Source organism: Nothoprocta perdicaria, unplaced genomic scaffold, assembly GCF_003342845.1.
Source record: "Nothoprocta perdicaria isolate Ctin4 unplaced genomic scaffold, notPer1 scaffold_349, whole genome shotgun sequence".
Taxonomy (NCBI): domain Eukaryota; kingdom Metazoa; phylum Chordata; class Aves; order Tinamiformes; family Tinamidae; genus Nothoprocta; species Nothoprocta perdicaria.
This window is the reverse complement of record NW_020455587.1, coordinates 344,592-366,443: the sequence shown is the minus strand read 5'-3', so window position 1 is coordinate 366,443 and position 21,852 is coordinate 344,592. Positions and strand designations below refer to the sequence as shown.

At 38.5% G+C, this 21,852-nt stretch overlaps 1 protein-coding gene across 6 annotated transcripts in view; it reads left to right on the top strand.

Annotated features, from left to right (window-relative positions):
* Nucleotides 1-21,852, top strand: part of PTPRK (protein tyrosine phosphatase, receptor type K) — a 293,985-nt gene that overhangs the window by 222,987 nt on the left and 49,146 nt on the right. For all 6 annotated transcript variants that reach the window (XM_026044058.1, XM_026044053.1, XM_026044054.1 and 3 more), the window contains exons 11-12: nucleotides 1,436-1,709; nucleotides 4,418-4,454. In XM_026044058.1, coding sequence (XP_025899843.1) covers nucleotides 1,436-1,709; nucleotides 4,418-4,454 — 311 coding nt within the window. The remainder of the gene's footprint in view (nucleotides 1-1,435; nucleotides 1,710-4,417; nucleotides 4,455-21,852) is intronic.

The window sequence follows — 21,852 nt, the reverse complement described above, 5'->3', positions numbered from 1 at the left end:
TTTTTAGTTGCCAGCAAAGGGTAATGCTAGCTTCCCCTTTCAGCCTGAGAAAGCAGTGAGGCTAAAATCTTATTTTTTGCTCCTGTCCTTTCTTCCATTCCACAGAATCATACTTCATCTCTGCCAGGCCAGTTATTAGGTTTTCTGGAACAGTAGTAGCAGAGAAAATTGACAAAATAATTTAACGCTGCCCCATAAGTTCAGAAAGAAGGCCCATCTTTGTCTTTGCCTCTAGGGTTCCCTGCAGCAACGCAGTGGCACTTCCAGAACTTGATTCTTTTTTTTATTTTTTTTCTGTTTAGGAAGCTTTAAAACAAAACCAAAACAAGCAGCTCTGTCAGTTTAATTGAATTGCTCCAGGTCTTGTCTGCATGCATATTTTCTTACTAATCCTGCTAACAAGGTGATTATTGTGATAATGTCCTCCAATATATCTGCATATAGATGAGAAATTCTGTGTATGTGTACAAATGTATACACATACCATCTCTAAAACCCCCAAAGTCTGGGTTTTTTTCTTTTCTTTTTTTTTTTTTTTTTCCTTCCCTTATAAACTGAAAAATCCCTTCCTGTTCTCAGTCCGTATGTTCTGCGGATCAGGGAAAGCTGGTAATGAGTTGGTAACATATCACTGTAGTGTAGTTCCCCTGAAGGAGCAAAAGGAATTATAATTACCTCTTCTATTTTGAGAAGGTGATTTTGAAAAGTGACCAACCCGCGGCCCGTTTGGAGATAGGTATGKGGCAGGGGGGTAGGATGGCGTTTTAATAGGCCGAATGCCGTCTGCCTCAGCAATTTGTAGCATTTTATCATTGACAACTGTAGAGGAATGAGGCAGCCTATTTCGGAGGAATGGACAGATTTCTGTCCATCTGTGCCTGCATTGCAGCATGTCACTTGTACTTTAGATCTGCATAGCTCTGAGCCRAGATAGAAGCCACGGCAAGGTCAAGAGGTGGGGAAGCCTGTCAGCACGTTCTGTCTCTAATGATATGACAACTGCAAATTGGTGCTTCGAGCGCAGCCTTGAGGCAGTCATTATGTTGGGCCTTGAAGCTGAGGTGTCTCTAATATCATTTCAAAGGGAAATGCTAACTTCACATGCTTCCGATTAGCAGACAAAGAGTTTAATCTGTTGTAGTTTAAAGTCAGGTTTGTACCTACGTTTCTTTAAAGGAAAAAAAAAATCGTTGTTAGGAGATTTTCCATCTACTCATGCTGCTGCTGTTCTAGGAGAGAATGGGTACACCATTGCTTTCCCAAGCAGTTTTATATAAGCTCTGCTGTACTTAGACATTTGTTTCTTCTCTGCACCTTTTTTGTTTTTATTTTTCTTTACAGTTTTCACAAAGCAATCAGGGTAATGTTTTTGTGGGACTTGACGTGTGGCTGTAACAGGTGACCTTAAAGACCTTCTTTCCCTCTGTCCCACCAGCGCCTACCAGATTGTCGTTGAGGAGCTGCACCCGCACCGAACAAAGCGAGAAACAGGTGCCATGGAGTGCTACCAAATCCCTGTCACCTACCAGAGCGCTGCTAGCGGAGGATCCCCCTACTACTTTGCTGCCGAACTGCCTCCGGGCAACCTGCCCGAACCAGCCCCTTTTACTGTGGGTGACAACAGGACCTACCAGGGCTTCTGGAACCCACCGCTGGCACCTCGCAAAGGCTACAACATCTACTTCCAGGCCATGAGTAGTGTCGAGAAGGTAAGCACCAGCCCATGCCTTCCTCCTTTGTGGAGTCAAAGACAAGCCTATGGTGGCAATTAGGAGTGTGGAAATTAGTCACAGCCCATGCTGGCACGAGCAGTGCGCTAGCCCCTGCGCTGGCTTCTGCCCGGTGACMACGTGGCATTGCGCCCTTCATATTTCAATTGCTCTTATATCATAATAACAGTTACTAGATGAGACGTTAATACATTTCATAGCAGTGGTCCTCTGCGGTGCTGAAATAAGGTCACTGTTATGATGCTGCCTCCTCAGAAAATAACCCCTGCAGTCCTTAGCTCAATTCTTACGTGCTGCAAGAGACTGAGTTACCATGGGATAATCACAAAGCAGGCTGCTCAGCAGGCTAATGAGACGTTGCAAACTTTGAGAATCTAACCCCAAACATAAAAAAAAAAAAAAAAAAGAGCAAAAGTAACCACAGGCTCACAAGCATGTCTGAGAGAGCCTTCATAAAGAGTCTGCTCCACCGCTGCGCTCCTGCTGTGCAGTGCAGGTATGGCTGTCGCTCACCTTCATTACCTCCTTAGCGCTTCATTTTTAGATGTGGTGCAGAGTACTGCTGCTGATTCGGYTTGCGTGTGGCAGGGGAAAAATGTGTGGGCAAGTTAAATACTGCAGTGGGCTCCGGGGGTGAAAAACAACATGACTCGGCAAGCCCTGTGCTACTGCTCTGGAATGATTTTTCTCTCGTAAATAAAAAATGGGCGAGGGGGGAGAGTGATATGCGAGGGGGAAAAAGGTGGCAGGCACAGGAACTGGAGATATTTAAACATTTAAATTTTAGATTTATATTTTAGATAACTGAAGGAAATTGCTCTATTTTCTCTCTAACAGTGCCAATATGAAGCACACAGGCAAGTTAGAAAGGAGCTGCCTGATGCGCAGAGAGATTGATAGCAGGCGATAGTCACCAGAGCCATCTGAGAGAAATAGAAGCCATTTTTACCCTTAGACTTGGCTTTCTGCTGTGGCTAAACAAATCACAGCTGAAAAATGGCTTTGCCATTGAGTATAATCTCACCTTATACCTATGGTTATGAAAATTGCACAGGCCTCAAATAAGAATGGGGAAAAAGCAGTAACAAATGAAACTCCACCCTGAAGCTGCTCGGGCACTGGAGACTTTTTTTTCTGATGKGAGAGAGAGAGTTTCCCATTTGTAGTTCTAACCCCAGACCCATATGAAGCAAACAAAGGGAAATACTCGATCAGATACTCAATCATATTTTCCTYACTTTCTACCTGTAATTCCTCTTGCTCTTGCTGGCTTCCAGCAGACTAAATTGTACAGAAGTAGACGTTTCATGCACCAAGCACCAAATGAGGAGGGGGGAGCAAAAATACTAAACACATGAATAGATCCTGTTTTTCTTTTACATTTTGACAGAGAAGTAAAAGGTGAGAGAGAAACAAATTATTTTTAACTTTAACTGGGTTTTACTTTGTGGAAGAGTTTAAATCAAGCAGGATAAGGAAATCCAGTAAGTGAGGACAGTGCTAGTTAGGTAAGATTATCTTGATAAACTTCGCAAGTCTTTCACTTAGGTTGCAAAATCCATCTTCATGGACTATTTATATTAAGTCGCTAGTCATAGTTTTGCATATTTTTTCAAACTCTGTTTACAAAACATCATAGATATATTTGAATTATTATACAGCAATCTTCGAGAGAGATCCCAGGAAATGTATACGAGSATGCCTTGCTAGGGAGGGTGAGGGTTGAAGGGAGCACTTTTTATAGAATGAAGCTTTCATTATCAATTTTCTAATTTTGTGCTAATATTAGTTAGAATGATCTAATATAGCAGCAGCTGCACCCTCTCACGCAACCTTATGTGATTTCAGTTTGCCTTTAAAATGATTACACATTGTACAGAAAGATGAGAAAACCCATTTGTGACTGAACCTATTTTTTTTCCAACTTGCCTCCACTGTGCATAACAAAATCATTTCTCTGTTGATTTGTTTCACTTGCTGCCTAAACCTCTGAAGGAGGGGAAAAAAAAAAAGAGTAAAATATATAAAAATTGCCTTTYCATGTGCAAGTTCTTTCGAAGCACATTACAGTCATTTTTTTTCTGGGGGAAATTACATAGGCTGTAGATTAGCTGTGTGGCATGTGAGGAGCTACCTGAGCTGGTTCTCAGCTAACACCAAAGCCGGGAGCACTGGGGAGGGCGTTGCGGCCGTGCTCGAGGTGACTCCGCTCAAGGCGGTCTGGATGCAGCAAGACAAATTTGTTCGGACACAGTGCTGAACAAATGTATCTTCTTCCCTGCACAGCAGCGTTTGAGGTCAGCGCTGGCTCCGAGTTTCAGTGCCACGGTATAAATAGGATCACTAATTCTCCCCTTTTCTCCCTTGCTCCCTTTCTCTGTGTTCAGATGGGTATCATTTCTACCRGATTTGAACTATCTGTATTTTTGCTGTGTCTGGGCTGTACTGAACCTTTTCTCCCCACCATTATCCTGGCTAGTACAGATCAATGTCTAGAAAGGTTTCATCCAACCTTTTGTAAAAGGCAAAATTACCCAGCCTAGCTCACTAGTAGCCCCTGAAGCCCGAGCCACTTTGTTCAATTTCCCCACTTGACCACCACATCTAGGGCTAAGTTAYGAAAGTGGGAAAGAGGAGAAAACAAACATGGTCTGACTGTATTTTCTTTACTTTTCCCTTCTCAACAGGAAACCAAAACTCAGTGTGTTCGAATAGCTACGAAAGGTAAGAGGTTTATCCCTCCAAGCAAAGGTGTTATAGTAGCTTGCTTTGGAACTAGCGAAATGTAATGTGCAGTTTCAGTTAAATGTTTGAGCCTGAGCCAGCGCGACCCCTGTGTTTTGAACCACTTGATTGTCTTAAGATGTAATGGGCTATGACTGTTCTTTGGTATTGGGCCAAGACTGTACTGTGCTAGCGACACTCAGCTTTGAGACAGAGTAAGTAAAGCATTTTTGGTGTGTGTGTTTGTGTTTCTGCGAATCTCGTTTCAAGCAGCTGGAACACAGTAGGTGGCAGATAGGCAGGAGGAGACAGGAGAACATCCCCGTTTAAACTGTTACGCTAGCTAAATTGTTTCTGAGCTCTGGTGGTATAGACCTTTCACTCTTCTTCTTTCCTATGCAAATTGAGACATGATAGTTAATTTTCACAGGTAGCAGCTCAGACTACCAGCTAGGCATGGGGAGAGGGTGGATTTGAGCAAGGCTGGCATTTTTAATAGCAAGGCAGGCCCAGGGCTAAGACTCACTGCATGTCTGTGCGAACAAATCATATTGACCCCATATGCAGCAGGTTAATCGCATACTGCTCGTCCAGAAATACCGTTTCATCTCCAAATGAGGATTTAGTACTTCTGCTTATTGTTATCTCCTGCTTGGACTGTATTTATAGCCCTTCATTCCCGTTGCTTGACTGCGACAACATTAGAGTTGTTTGACAGGCTGCAAGAGCACGGACAAGAAGGGGCCCTATAGATGCTGAAGCGGTGTGTCGTGGAGGCCCATCACTGCCTTGTCTGCTCCTAATTGCTTATCAATATTCAGCATAGAAACAACATGGAGGTACAAGCAGGCGGGCATTTGAAGTACTGCTGCGGCACCTCGGCATAATTTTTCCATTATTTCCTTCAATTTAAAACTTGTTCCAATTAAAAGCTGATGCCTCTAACAAGGTGGTGACAACAAAGTGTTTTCCCAAGAAACTGAGAAGTGAAATCTCAAGATTGGTTAATATTTTCATCAAGGGAGCTAAGCTTAATAAAAACAGGAAGTTCAAACTGTGCGCTGTCTTCTGTGAAAAGCACTTGAGCGTTATCTTTCTTATGTTTACCGGCCAAAATTAAATGTTTGAATTTAATTTATTTGCATGAACAAATATTTATGTACCACAGGCATATATTGCTAGGATTTGAGGCAAGGGAGAGTTCTAAAAGGAACTCTCCTAATATCCTAAGATATTGCGGAAATGTGGAGTGACAGGGGGAGAGCAGTGGGCTTTTTCATCAGAAATTAGCTGGATGGTGATAACAAAATGGGGAAGTAATTCACCTGGCTTGTGAGAAAATTACTTTCCCCTTACCCATATTCTGTCCTCTGAGCACAAACCCTGCTAGGAGTTGCCTGTATACCTTCCTCTGCCATAACAGCCGTGCGCACATGASTGCCTATGGAGTCTGAAGAAAGAGGGAAATCAGTAGCAAGTTTTTTACTCTCGTGATATAAATCTTGACTTTGCCAGCATGGCTAAATACAAGTTTTCTTGAAGTATCTCCATTTCTTCATAGGACAGTGCTTCAATATGTAACTGAACAACATTTTCTCTGACTATATTTTAATAAATATAGAATATGGGCAGAGGCAGCACTGCGAAATAGTATCTTCTCTTGCTTAGAAGTAATGCTTTTAGTAGGGCATCATCACTTCAAACTCATATATATTCACACATCTTAAGCTGAGTTGTTTATATTCTAAACAGCTTTTTAAAAGCTGATACTGAAATCTTCCCATGTTTTCATCATAAAAAATAATGCTGTAATTTGTTCTTGAAGAAAAGTATAATTAGCATATTGTTTTATGCATATGTTTGTTTGGTTATCTAGCTACTTTAGTGACATTTTTAGTTTGYTTTCAGTTATTGACCAAGAAGACGTCTGGCTGTATTTGTTTAGTATCTCTGCTAAAAATGTTCTGTTTCACTGGAATAAACACATTCATAGGGAAATGGTAACTTTCACTTTATCTGGTGTTTCACTTTGTCCAGTAAATCTAATGTATSCCTTTAAAATCTAGTTAATTAGCTAAACTATGGATTGCATTATAAAAGTTGTACAGAGCCCTGTGTCATGTCCTGGGACATGAAGCAGACTGTAGACCACGGACAATCAAAATGAAATTTTGCTTTGAACTTGCTGAAAAGACATTTAAAAGGCATAGAGAACTTACGGAGGRAAGATTAAAAGTGAGTTTAAAGGCAAGAAAAAATCTCCCTGGTAGTGAAATTCAGAACTAAAACTAGTGTCTGGAATGTAGTGAGTCATTCTCATTTCTTACCTCAATCAGAGGCCCTAGTTTGTACTAATTTTTCTATTATGTCTTTTAGTTGAATAGTCTGCATTTCACAACTCCTGTTTCACACTGATAAGATATAGAGATGGAAAAAAAAAATGGTAGTAATGTCATGGCTTGCTGCTGGGGAAGTTCATATCCCCAAAAACATAATCTTGATAATTTAGTTTTCTTAGATGTGCTATTTCCCTGACTAATTTTTTTTTTTTTTTTTTTTTTTTCTTGACGACTTCCTTATTAACCTAATTCATGCAGATTTTAAGGCACCTGGTCTTTTGCCCATATCATTCCCAAAGGTAGACATACACCTTTGAGAATTGCTTCAATAGTTTATTCATTGATATCAAACTAATAAAAGTCAGCAAATTTAAATTGGAGCTCTCATTTTTTTCACTCGGTGTATTCCAGGTGTAGTGTTCTCTTACACTGCTGATAACAGACTGCGTTGCGCTGTGAACTCATGTGGAAGATGGTGCCAAATCATGGCTAAAGCATGTTGCTGCTTTTGGCATATCTTTAAAAAAATGTTTTTTATCATAAGCTGAGAGTCTTATGAGTGTTTGACGCACACTGAATTAATCCTCATGCAGGCAATTACTGGAATAGCAGCAGATAAAAAGTAGTCTGAGCAGTTCCTATGTACTTCCACCTCAAGGATGAATGCCAAGAAGATTTGTTGATGGCCTTGATTTAGGGTGCTAGTAGGATTCCCCCTCTATTTGGACACCTACTTCCATAAAGCTTGTAAGAACTGACTGACTTTGTGATGATTGCCTTTGTGCAGATAGGACTGAATGGATCAAGGCAAGTTGAGTTACTTGTTATTAGATGTGGTGGAAAGGGGATGAAAGTTGCACACATACACAGTTTGATCACATCAGCTTTGATTCTTTAGGGCATGAGGCTAAAAAYGATTCCTTGTGGCCTGGGTGGTGTGTAGAACATGTTTAGAGCACCATTTCCATTGCAACTATAGCCCATAGGTTTATGAAACAAACTGTTTTAATTCCTTGCAAACTTTCAGCCATTATTGTCTTCCTCTGCCAGCTTTGATTTGCTTCCCATTATGATCCTTTTAGGAAGTGAAGAATGTTCACAGTTCTCTACATTAAATCTTGGTAGCAGCATTACCTTTCTTTTGGTAATTGGGTTCTTATCCATGGAGTAACTGAAGAAGAAGAAAAATGCTTGTTTTTCTGAATGCAGAGAAGAATACAGAGACTAAGGTAGTAGGTCAGTTACTCATTTGGAACTAAAGGCTGGAGTTATGCTAAGAAATGCACGTTATTCAGTAGCATTACATGTAATTTCCTAAAGCGAATTTTCAAACTTACTAAAATTAATTGGGGAGTGCAGAGTTCAATACATAGCATATTGGGATTGATGCAGAGGTGACAACTGAACCTGCCCAACTAATCCATTGCCAGACTAGCAAATAAAATATACACCATTTCTACAATAGGGTGATAGCATTTCAGACATTATGTTGAAGACTGATCAGCCACATCTTTGAGTTGAATTTTAATGTGTAAATAATTAAACGGATTTTCAGTAGTGGACTATGTTGTTGTTTCATTTTACAATATAAAATTTTATTGGCTGAAAAGGGAATGAAACTAGATTAACATGGTGAGAGAAGGGAGTGCTTCAAATTATTTAGTGTATAAAGAGGCATTTAAGAGGACAGAAGGGCCAGCAGAGCTGTTATTAAGCAGACATGTATGAAGTTGACATTTATGATATTTTTTTAGGCTGCCAAGTTTGAAGCTAGTGCTAATTTGTGTGTATTCTTTTTAGTTTTTGTTGTTTTTGCTTAGAAGTCTAGAGAAAAACATTGAAAATTTAATTGGAAAAAAACTTCTATGGAAGTAAGTAAATGGCGGAACTGACTGTTCTATCCTGAAGTATTTAGAAAGAATAATTGCAATCCAAGGTTTCTCCCCCACATTTATAATATGAACTTCATCACTTCCAAAATTATTTTCCCCAGTGGTTTTCATTTGTATTACTAGTTCAGGCAAAGTAGAAACTCCATCTCTATGCATGCTTGGTTCATGCACATGGATGAAAATGCCATTTGAGATGATGAGCATCTGGAAGTAATTGTGAAATAGTAGAAAATGACTTTTTAATCTGATTTGAGAAATAAAAAGGTCTGGGTGGTAACATTTTAACTGCAAGTGTGTATTTAGTCCACCATCATTATTGCTCTGAATTCATTCCCACCGCACTTGGGGATTGATCCGAAGGGCTTTGATGTCAATGGGAGTCCTTTCACTGACATTAATGTGCTTTGGATTAGGTCTTTAGAAGTCGTAAATCTGTCTAGACCATAATTATTTCCTTGAAATTGTTCCTGATGCTGTTTCTGCTCTTAGGGAAATTTGTGAAAGTCAAATTGTCTCATGTAACAGGATGCTCGGATATGCCTGTGGTACTGATTAACATACAAACAAGGGATGATATCAGATGCTAAACATACATGAAATGAAGGTCCTTTTGCTTCTCCTTTTTATATTTAGGTCAGTGTTCCTAAGGTGACTTTCAGCTATGTCATTGCTTGAGACCTAAATAGTGATCTAAATGTAGAAAAGAATGCAGATATTGCTTAAATCAGGGGTTTGCTTTCATTTATTCATAGCAAAAAGATACTGAAATAATTAAATTCCAGTAGTCTTTTGTGTAATATCCTTCAGCTCACAGAGAATATTTGTTTTCTGACTTGCTGAGCTTTACAGAGATGGAAACAGAATTTTTGCATAGTATATTTTCCTTTTCTGTATATGAAAATGCAGTAAATCACTGAAACCACATCTGCTGCTTTTGGTAAATGATACCTTTGGTGGCAAATAAAATAAAAACAAATAAAAGACTATTTGATGGAATTTTTGATAGGGCTTATAAAAATGCAGTAATTGAGGGATATTTCCAGAAATCAAGAAGCGAAGCCTCTAAAGTGTATATATTCAAATATATGAGGATAGTAACAGAATTGTGGAGTTCCACTTTCTAAAATTTGATTTAAAAAAAGAAAAATTAATATTTTTAATGTAACAATAGAATTTAAGCGAAGCAACAAGATTGATATGCATGAAAAAAAAAAGGGAGTGGGCAGCCCATAACTATAAGACATTGAACAGAAATTCTGTATTTTCCTTGTTTGATGTCTCTAAGAAATAAGGGTTTCTTCTATGGTGATCAGCAAAAAAAGAAAATTACCTTTTTTTCCTTATATCTGAGGCATTGCTTGAGATTATGAAAATACAGTTATCTTGGTAGAARACATATAAGGAAAACAGCATAGAGAAATGTCTAAAAATTATCTTGCATGCATTTGCAGGACAAAGAAAAAACAACATTCTGCAATCTGTTATCTGTTCCTCACTGAACACTTCTAGAAAGATATAGAACTTACTCCTATTTATAATCCTCTGTAGTAGCTTGTCCATGAACTGCAGCTGAACCGTTTATTTTAACTATATTTGAGCATAATTTTAAACAAAAATAGTCTCCTGGCTTCTTTCCTAAGTGTTCAGGAATATGAGTTTATTCCTATGTTTTGAAAGAGGAGTTGACTGCTTTTAGAAGGAAAAGTTTCATAGATATATGAAGCATACATATATAGCATATTATATCTTATCTATAATTAATAAATATATTGAAAAAATCTCATCGCCTTTATAGAAAACGTTATTTTAAAACATATTGCATAGTGAATGGGCTTATTACAGTATTAAATTAGTATTAAAATGTATTTCTTTTTGATTCTGGTAGCATTCTTAAAATCAGTAAGTCTGTAAAAAGAAACACCAATAATAGTTTAAAAGTATCAACCACTAGAATGAAGAAATTTTGAGTCCAAAAATTTGATAAATACTAGCTCTCCTTGGTTTTTAAATGCTTACTTTGGTGCAGATGCTTAACAAGTAACTTTTCAATCTTATAGCACATGCAGTGTTTTAGGAACCTCAATGGAACTAAAGAAATAAGTATTTTAGAAGCAAGGCATCAAGTAGAGTATTCCAGTTTATATTTAAAAATTAGAGAATGGAAGTTGATAAAACTGCTACTCTTAGTGAAAAAACAGTGTCTCAGCAAAAATGCTCTTCTCACATGTGCCTGGCTTCTTGGGTCTCTTCAGCTTTTATGAACGTAATTTCATGAATCAGACTTTGGTCATTGGATATGTTGCATCAGTTGTTAAAGATTATGGAGACATAAATGTAAAAGCTTACAGTTCTTACTAGAATTGTTGAACTTTTAACTGTGATTAAAAAAATCCTAATTCCCCTTATAATAGACATGCAGTTAAAAAGACCTTTCAAATTTCAATTTTCTAGTACTGCAATTTTCTTGTTTCAGTTTTCTCTCACCTTCTCTTCTTTTTCTTTCATTGTTTTTTGCCTATTGCTTCTTCTACCTTTACCTTCTTTGTATCACATTCAAAATAAAAAGGCATTTAGAAAAGATGAGTTATATCATCACCTGATCGGACTGCACTCTTCAGCCTCATTCCACCTGTACAGCCTGTGTCTGCTTTGGTTTTACACTGTGATTAGCTACACAGCATTGGGCATAACGGAGCCTTGTGATGCTAGGAGTTGAAGAACGTGTGAGATAGATGAAGCAGACAGAGATTGAAGCTCGTAATATCGAGACATAGCCACCCTTGGCACAGGGATGGCCATAGTTTGGCTTATCTAGGCCACAGGGGAACATCAGCTCTGGTAAGGGGCAGTGCTTTTTCTTTAGAGAAGGGAGGAGGAAAGGATTGCGAACAATTACTGATTCTGTTTTCATCTATCTGGCCTTCTGCAGCAGGAATGAAGTTTCTGCATATGAGCATACAAGTCAGAAGAGGAAGGCCAGAGTAGACTTTGCCGTACACAATGCTGACTTGTAAATTGAGCTCTGTAGCCAATGCTAGAAATATCCCTAACACAGTTACTGTGACACTATTCTTCAGGCCAATGCAGAAATGCAGTTCAAATTGGTAAGGTCCAGATCAGTCATACTTGAAGCTGGTTCCATGAAAAGGTACACTATAGTAGTAGGATTTAATATGCAACTTTGTTGTATTTGTTTATTGTATTGTTTTCAGGCAAGTCCAAGGTAATTTTGGAAGTGATAATGAAAATTTTAATGGCACTCTAGTAGCAATGTTATGCTGCAAGCACTACCTAGTTGAGCTATCCTGGAGCTCTAATGTGCTGTCGTACAGGAGACAGCATGGATGCATTCAGTGTTGAATTGTAGCAGCTTCCTTCCTGTGCTACAGCATGGCAGCTCAGCATTGGTGAAGTAAAAATATTATTGAAGTCTTGTATGAGACAGATGGAGGATATTTTCATTAATAATGAGGAGTTCATGTCCGTAAATCATGCTGATAAACCAACTATGGTAAAAAATAAAAATCAAAATCTCTGAAAGTCTATATGGCTGGTGGTTATAGAGATGGTGGAAAAGTGACTGCTATCTATTCATTGCTATCCCTATTGCAAATTTCTGATCTCACTTAGGTTGTCCAAAATTAACAGTCTTAACATAGTCAGCTAAACTAATTTAAAATAATTCTTAGATTGGAAAAATTGCACAAACAGTTATGAAAGCATAGCAGAAGTGATAGAATATGCTTGCGGAAAGAGATGAAGGGCAAGGGGCAGTAATGTCTTTGCCAGCTGCTCAGAGATCAGATGGTTTAAAGCTCCCAGAAGAAATTTAAAATCAAAACTGCTGCTGCTCTAAATCAATTTAAAAAAAAAAGTCCATCAAATGTTTTATCAGTATGCAAAATCTCAGTGGAGAGATGGCAATCTTTGCAGTTACTGATCATCGTACTAACAGCTACCTATCATGGAGATATTCTGAATACAAGATAACATGTTTTTGAGCAGTCAAACTTACTAAGCATCTGGACAGGAAGGGCCTTGTGTCAGAAAAAAATGATGGTCAARGAACAGCAGCAGCAGTTCAGGAACTCCTAAACCAGAAATGTGCTTATCAATTTTGCAAGCAGTTCAAGGCCCTGACATCAGTGTCAGTGTGCTTCTGTGTGACTAATCAAGCACTTTAAGTAAAAAGAAATTCCTCCTCATTGTCATGAGCATTACAAGGGTTTATTAAATTGTTTGCTTGCCGTCTCTGACAAAGTGCTAAATGAAGTTCTGCAGTTAACTGTCTAGAAGTGAGGAGCAGCATTGCCAAGTGTAGTAGCACTTCTTAAAAACTGTCAAATGTGTTGCAGTGCAAGTCAGGATAGTTGAATGGCAGCACTGCCAGATTACTCAGAGACTGATGCTTTGCGTGCTGTGCAAGATGATGATTGCTCAGCAGTTCACAAACTTTGCTTTTTTCTCTGATGGGAAGTTGTATGATAACCAAAACATTTTCAAAAAGGTCTTCCTTTCTGGAAAGTCCAGTTGCATATTCAGTTGGTCAAGGTATTGTTAAAGTGATGTTTTGTAGCTAGGTAAATTCACAGTTTAGGGAGTTGAATTACAACCATGTTTGTGGTTTTCAGTCTTGTTGGTTTTGGAAGTGTGTAGAGTTTTTGTGCAAATTCAAGAATCTAGAAAGGATTATGAATATTCTGTTTCACAGTGACCAGCTTATAAGAGTTCTTGATCAGAATTGGCTTCCAGCACCCTTTGCTGTCAGAGAGGTCACGAAACAGATTGTATGCTTTGCCACTTTTGATTAACATTTGATTTGTTTAGTCAACAGGAAAGGTATCCACATTCAATACGATATAGGTGAGAGAATATTTAACCTGAACATTAAATCAAAGGTCACATATCTGCTAACTTGTGTTACTTGCTCTTTGCTGATGACTGACTATTGGTTATTCACACATATGTAAGCAGACAACACATTATTGASTGTTTCTGCCCCTCTGCCAAGTAATTTGGCCAGGCCATTAGCATAGAGAGATCCTGCTCTAACCTTGCTGCGGTGGAAAATTCCCTGAGGCAGTAGCGTGCCCTGACAGTTTATTACCAAAATTTGTGAGAACAGCTCTGCTATTTCAGCAGCATAGCTTTTCGGAACACAAGAGTCATCAGCAAGGTCGTGCTAAGGATGGCCAAAGCCAATACAGCGTTTAGGACTTTGAAACGGCATGTCTGAAATGAGGGGCGTCTGGCCTCAAGCAGAAGTGGAAAGTGTTGTGCAGTAGTTGCTGTCACTCTTTGTGTGGCTGCAAAACTTGGACCAGTTACGGTCCCTGCATCCAGCATCCAAACCATTTCCGATGTGCAGCTTTTGTGCACTTGCTGCTGGAAAGCTGCAGGATGTTACCTTGAATGCTGCAATCTTAAATTGCTCTCAAATTGTCAGCACTGAAGCATAACCACAGTAGGTCCAGTCACACCGGACGGAGCTCTGACGCTGGACAGCAGATTGCTTAAAGCCAGKTTCTATGGCCAGTTAAAACGCAGAGAAAGGCTCAGAGGTGTTTAACGAGGTGTTTAATGGCAAGTTTAAGGCAAATCCTCAGTTATGTGTCCTCAGTTTCACAGTTTGCGAGATTATGGCTGAAGATTTTCCTACTCTGACAGAGAACAGGTACTTACATCATCATAGCATGCAATGTGATTCTGTGAGCTCAAACCAGACCAGCACTGCATGGTGTGAGTATGGTGGCAAAGCAGATGACATCAGTGCACTTTGCAGTAACCCGAAAATGGTCCACTCTTTCAGACGATAACCCTAAATCCATATGTCTTTATGTAAAAGAGGCTTCATAATTTCTATCTATCCCTAGCTCTGTGTTATTTTCTGGATATGCCATTTCAAAGTGATAATTATAGGGGCAGTAAGTCCTTTCTAAATCGTATAATGTAAATGTATGTTTTTTCAAATACTTTTTTGATAGTACACTCTATTGTTGGGATCACTAGACAATAATGAGAAAAAAACATATTGTTGAAGGTGTTTTTGCTCACATGTTCATGTTTGTAACGACTGTGAAAGGATTCCTCTTTTTTTCATATGTGGTGGAAAGAGCAGGGAAATTTACTATTACTGGCACTAAAATTCCATAAATGTAAGGAAGGCAGTTGCACAAGTACAGACATTTTTTGATGCGTACCTTAATTTTTGTGTACCCTGTCAGCATCCATATTTTCTAGATTGCCTGCTTCATTGACAAAATACAGTAGAAAATCTGCTTGTGTCTTTACGGACTAGCCTGTATGCCACAGGTGTAGGTGGAATGGATGGTAGCTGCTTGAAGCAGACACAGCCTGTTTGTAAATCTAGCATTTCTTATTTTGATTTTGAACAGAATTTAGAAAATCACATTCTATATAAGTGGTTGGCAATTTAAGAGCTAAGAGGTGGCAAACTGAATCACATTGTATGATTGTCTGCATATAAAAAGTGGTGAATTGGTTGCCTTTGTGTAAAAGGTTATTGCTTGCAGTGCATAAACTGTGGAATGTAATGTTGTTTAGGCAAATCAAATAGCTTTATTAATATAGGTAGAATTCAAGCCTTACTGAAAAGTTTTATCAGTCTTGGAAAGTGAAATCAATTTGTTTACACAGGGAATTGAGCAACAGAAATTATAGCCTGTTGCATGCTTATCTGAATAGTGATGAAATTCAGATTGTAATTTTATAACCATGGAATAGAACCAGCTGAAAAATGAAGTATTACCCATAACATTTTGGGAAGTGCAGATCTTTTATACCTTACTTGTAAGTAACTCATTTAAAGAGCAGTTTTAGAAAAATACAATTACTTAGGTAAAACAATTTGTTTTGGTGGAGGAGGATAGAACATAGTCTTATCATCTTGATAGATCACAGATGCGCAGTGCTGCAGCATCTTGAGTGCAGCCATTTGACTTGAAGGGCAGCGTATTCTCTTGCTTGGTGACCAGACTCTTGTATCTTCTTGTGTCTGTGATTAGAAAAAAAGCCAAGGTAGTTGCATTGTGTTTTGAATATGGTTAAAGGAAACTGAGTTGCTTCTAGGACTGGTGAGCCAGACTTCTATCTTCCCATTACTTGGAGGAGTGGAGGAGCAGCAACCTGGGTCCAAAAGCCACCCTCTGCACAGGGTGCRTAGTGTGCACCTACTCTGCATAGGGTGAGCACATACTGCCTCATCTACCACCAGCCAGCCCATAGAGGTAGTAAGCAATTGGCAGAGATTCAGCAGCTGCACATAGTTGGGCCCTCAGAATAAATCTGTGGGTCCTGTGGTGGAGTCCAGCCTAAGGATCTAGCTGAGGTCACTGCTGAGATGAGTTCATACTGCTCTAAAGCACATCCTCAGATTTGGAACAATTGGGAAGTGTCCATATGTCAAAGAAGACACTTCACTAGCTTTTCAGAGTTGCAAGACCAAATGCASGTTGTTTTTTCTCAAGTGATAAACCTTCCTTCCTACTGGAGCTGCTTCCTCAGCTACTCTGTGTGTCTCATAAAGGCAAAACCTATGGGCTGTCCGGCACGCTCCCTTCAGTCATGGGCAGAGGGTCTTTGAGCCCTGTCTTTAGCTGTTTTTTATCAAGCTAATTTTTCCTATTACCATTGTTAGCCCTACATAATAATAAAGTGAGATTTGCAACCAATTGTCTTAAAGATATCTACTACATTTAATCTGAGTAGATGGAGTATTGAAAGCTCTGACAGTATAGCTCTTCAGCTATTAGCATTGATTCTGATCATTGACTTCATCACTGAACTTTGACAGTCAATAGATCTTACTTTGTTAAAAATGTGAGGTTAGCAATTTTGAGGCATTCAAAAGGTAATTTTGAAGTATGATTTTCCAGAAAAACAGGCACTGTAATAGCTAGAGTTATTTAAATGTATTGCTTTAGCTTTAGCAGTTTACTCAACACAATTTTGGTGTGAATAAGCTAGAGCGGTTCTGTGTCCCAACTCTAATCCAAGTGTTTCTTGGAAACTACCCTTAGAGATATCAGGAAATGCACTGGTACTGATTCCATTCTGCTACATAGCACATAATAGTCATTCAGTGTGTAATTTTCTATGAAATAGATGTGCGGTTAAGAAGGTAGCGTGCACTGTCATTCCTCATTTGTTAGGCTAAGAGGGAGATACACTAATGCAAGATAAGCAGACTGTCAGGCTTTTTTCTTTTTTCCTCGCCTCTTAAGATGGGTCTGTTTCCTGTTTGAATAAGGTTAAGATAGTTAGAACTGATTTATAATGTGCTGAATTCTGTGTGTAGCAACAACAAAAAAAGTAGTGAAATAGAAATTAAATACAGATTTAAGATTGTTAGCCAACTGTAAGTTTTTCTATTTATCAAGTCAATATTTGTGTAGCATTCATTTTGAGAAGTGTAGGATTTATTTTGCGAACTCTGGTGATCTTGATCTCCAGCCTGGATGCCTAACTAGATGTTCTACAGCAAAGTGAGAAACAATTTCATCATAATGAACACTAAAAACAATACTAACAGGATCTGGTAAGCATGAGCTCGCTGGAGTTTAGCTTTTGATGTTTACGCTTCTTCAACCTATTTTTAACTTGGTTAAAATCTTTGAAGACGCACTTCTATTCTTGTGTGAGAAATATGAAATATGAATGGGTGCTTTCATACTTGTGCTGCCTTTTCCAAAAGCATTGTGTTCCTTGTGAATATATTGTTGTTGTTATTACTACCCACTTAAAACATGGTGTGTTTCTGGTGGGAGTTATTTTCTTTAAAAAAAAGTTCTTGTTTTCATTATTATACTGTTTGTATTATGCCTATGTTCTTTGCACAGTACATCAATGGTTTGCTTCTGAGAACAAAGCAGTTTGTTTCTTTAACAACATGTTCCTATAAAAATTAGCTACAATACCCAATTTTCAGCAAACAAGCAATGCAAATCAAAAATTGTCAGGATACAGAGCAGCATGTATGTTCTTGTAGCTGGGTGATTTGCCTCACTTCTTGAGGTATGCATTCCAGTCTGAAACCTGGAACTAAGTTCGTTTTGCTGACTGGCTGTAGAGTCATTCACTGGAACTGAACATCTCATGAGGATCAGGGTGAATGTGCCAGTGTGTGGGGTGGTTTGGATGGAGATTTCTCTAATGTGTTTTTTAAACTAAGGGGCAAAAGGTGCTTTGTCCATGTACCATATGAAGCCATGAGCGTATTATTAATGCTATTGTATGCATGTTGGACAGTAACTCAAAATAACAGTAAACACAATTTTTTTTAATGCTTTAAGGACATTCCTTTTAAAATATGACTTTTTCCCCTCCCATGTAGTCAGTTTCTCCACTTTCTAATAATGTGATTACTAGTAAATTCTCATGGGTAGTRTTAGCAAAAGATGCTGTCTTATGGATATTATGAGATTTTTGAGACCAAAAGGGTTCGTGGTTTTTGACAAAAAGATCAAAATTATTATTGGTAATAATCCATTCACCATAAAGTAAACACACATCACAATAAAGATTAAGTATTCATAGGAATGGTGGAGAGTAGCATATTTAAATTAAAAAAAAATCATATTAAAAACAGACTGAAGTATATACAGTGAACTATTTTTCTTATGAGTTAAGTCTAAAATGCTCACTTGATTTGGTTACTGTAAAGAGGATGATTTCTGTTTTTCTCTATAAAGTTAACATGAATACATCAACATTTAACTTAACCACAAGTAGTATATGAATTGCATTTAACTCCAAATATATTTTAGACTTTGTGTGTTTTTATCATGATACAAATTTATAAATCCTTAATGCTCTTAATGCCACCCATATGTTGTTCCGAAATCCTCAGGAATCTGTAAAAATAAAAATCAAGAAGATAGTTATAAGCTTAGAAAGCTGAAAACAAATCTAAGCCAGTCTAACAGCTAAAGATTTGTCGTCATGATCATAATACTCCTAAACCTGTGGCATAACAAATGTTGCCATTGACAATTCATCCCCTTATATCTGAGCATCTTAAATCACTTTAGGGAATTAAAAATAAAATAAAAATAAAATAAAATAAAATAAAATAAAATAAAATAAAATAAAATAAAATAAAATAAAATAAAATAAAATAAAATAAAATAAAATAAAATAAAATGCACTACTTCTAAATGAAAGGCATGATCCTCGCATCTGTTCTACTGCCCCAAGTGCTATCCTTCTGTGCCACAATCAGCAAGAGCTTTTCTTAGATTTATGCTTCTGGGCATATGGACAACTGGAAGTCATTTGGAGATGCCAGTTGTCCTCATTTTTTTCTTTTATCCGTATCCACTGTCAGTTGCTAGGAATGATGCTAGTTTTACTCCTAGGCAGTAGGCAGTCAGATTGCATCATGTATATTTTGGACTTTTGGAAGGGAACTGAGAGAAACGGTCGCAAGCAGTAGCATGTGCGAGCGTACGTGTGTTACGTGTGTTTTCCCCTGACAGAAGGTGCTTCTGTCTGATGCCTCAGCCCGTGCAAAGGCTCAGTCTCAGGCTGTTACATGAACTTGCCTTGTACATGGCTGAAGATGGTGCTCTCCTTGGCTTACAAGCCTTCCATTTCCATGTGAAAACCAAGATCTTTAAAATGGTACAAGTCATTACTAGTTTTGAGGCTACTAAGCCAGTGGGAGCAAGAATTTCTGCTGGTCTTTCTCTCTTTTGTTGTTAGCCTTTTGTTAGGCAGCAATTGCGTGCCTCCATTCACACCAGCTATTTATGTAGCTAGGTTTTATTTTCCCATCCTCTGTAAGTAAACTGATGCAGCAGTACAGCATTATAATGAATTTCTATTTGGTTRGGCAAAAGTTGGATTGTTGCGAGTAATCGAATTACTCCTCTGGAGACAGGATTTCTAAGTAAAGTGATGAGGTGAAGCGATTACAGCTGTAACCCTTACAAACATAAAAAGATGTGTTATGCTAATCATTTGTGAATGGCTTGAATTGAAAGTGAGGGAATAAAAAGAGGGCTCTTGGAAGAAGAAGGGCCTATGAAAGGACTACTGTGCCATTTATTCCCTTTTCATTCATACTTGGTTGCTATAGAAAAAAGATAGTGGTAAACTGGAGTGCTTTACCTTTCAAGCCTGTCATTCAAATCATTTAATCTTAAACTGCCCGAACTACTGTGTAAAAATGAGGGGAAAAAAAAGATGATCAGAGCGAAAAGAAATGTGTGAATAAGTGCCAATGAGTATAGTTTGCTTTATTTTAGGTTGCTAAACCTGGTATGACCTTACCTTACCTTGGTATAAGAAGAGCAGAAAAGAAACAGCGAGGCAAGGATTATTTACACCAAACGTTTATCTGCAAACATTTGTAGTCTTAAGTGTAAGATCCTTGTTTGTTACCCTCAGGCTAGGTTCAAACTTTATAAGCTCGAGTAATTTCCGTTTAATTTTTTTTTTTTTTTTCTGTTTAACTTAGTTCTTATGTTAAACAGGAGCACTTTAAATAAGAATGCTATGTCTCAAATTGAAAGGTTCATCTAGAAGGAGAGATAACATAGGAATTACTGTGTAGTAATTAGCTAAATAGAACAGCATAAATAGTTTTTTTTCTTATTTGAAGAAATAATAATTTTTGGGTTTTAGATGACTAATCTGAATATAAATGCCCAGTGGTACCAGGATATACTATTGGATGGTACTAATTTATTTATTTTTAAGATTTCATGCAGTTTTCATTTTTAGTATTTTTTTCCATCTCTCTGTAATTCTCTATGAATATTTACATTTTCTGGTCACAGTTTTCATCATCCTTTTCTTGTGAGAATGACACTGGAGAAAGTTTGGGTGAAATTCTTTCAACTGGAGTAGCCCATGTCTGAACATGACTCAGAATTGCTCCAATCTGAGCTGCAGTCTTCACTCATCTAACAGTAAAGACAGTAACACAATCATGGCTGAAATCTTTGTCAGTAGCTACACCAAAACTGTGGGAAAGGGCTTTGCAAAATGCAGAGCAGCAATCTCTTGTATTGCTGCCCAGCTGCAGAGAGGCAGGCAGGAGGGCAAAGCTGTGGGAAAAAGGTAGTTGGTTTTAGCGAGGGAGTGTTCATGCAAATATATAATATAATATAAAATGCATGATGAACTGGTTGCATTCCTTTTTTTTTTTTTTTAATGAATTATATTGATACTTATCAGAGTTTGGAGTCTGCACCTGGTTCTACAAGTCAGTCTCCTTTCTCATGTTTATTAATGTGTACTTTTTACATAATTCATCAAATTTAATTAGTTTCTATTGAGAGGATGAGAGAATCRACCTTATTTTTTTGTTTCCCCATGGAATTTTTTTTCCCTTCTGCAGCACTGGTGGTTTCCCTGGCTGGGATAGGGGTCTCCTGCAGCCCCCAGGAATTCAGGACACTACTGCTCTGCTAATGGGTGTCTTCTGAACTGTTTGCTGGCATCAAGTGGAGACATCAAAAAGCATTTAAAACTACTTTAGTCACCAGGACATTAGCCTTAAGTTGCTGTGGGAACTAGGTGGAAGCTTGTGCTCCTTTAAAAAGCTTCATCTTTTAGGGCTACGAGATGAAGAAAATCAGGCTTTTTGCAAAGACAGAGTTTGAATTCGTCTGTTGGGTTTTTCAATCACCAAATGTAAGCAGAGCTTCCTGAATATTAATGGCATTTTTAACCTTGCCAAAAGTTAAGATCAGTGTAAAAGGGTTCAAGGCAATGAGCATTATTTTGAATTAGGTTCACTTAATAAAGTCAGTGATCTCAGTGGGAATTGCTCAGAGGGTGGTGATAAATGGGGCCGAGTCCAGTTGGAGGCCTGTGGTGTCGCCCAGGGGTCAGTACTGGGCCCAGTGCTCTTCAGTTTGTTCATCAGTGACCTGGACGAGGGCACGGAGTGCACCCTTAGCAAGTTTGCAGATGACACCAAGCTGAGTGGAGTGGCCGACACTCYGGAGGSCTGTGCTGCCATCCAGAGGGACCTGGACAGGCTGGTGAGTTGGGCAGAGAGGAACCTCATGAGGTTCAATAAGGATAAGTGCAGGGTCCTGCACCTGGGGAGGAATAACCCCAGGCATCAGTACAGATTAGGGGTCGACCTGCTGGAAAGCACCTCCACGGAGAGGGACCTGGGAGTCCTGGTTGACA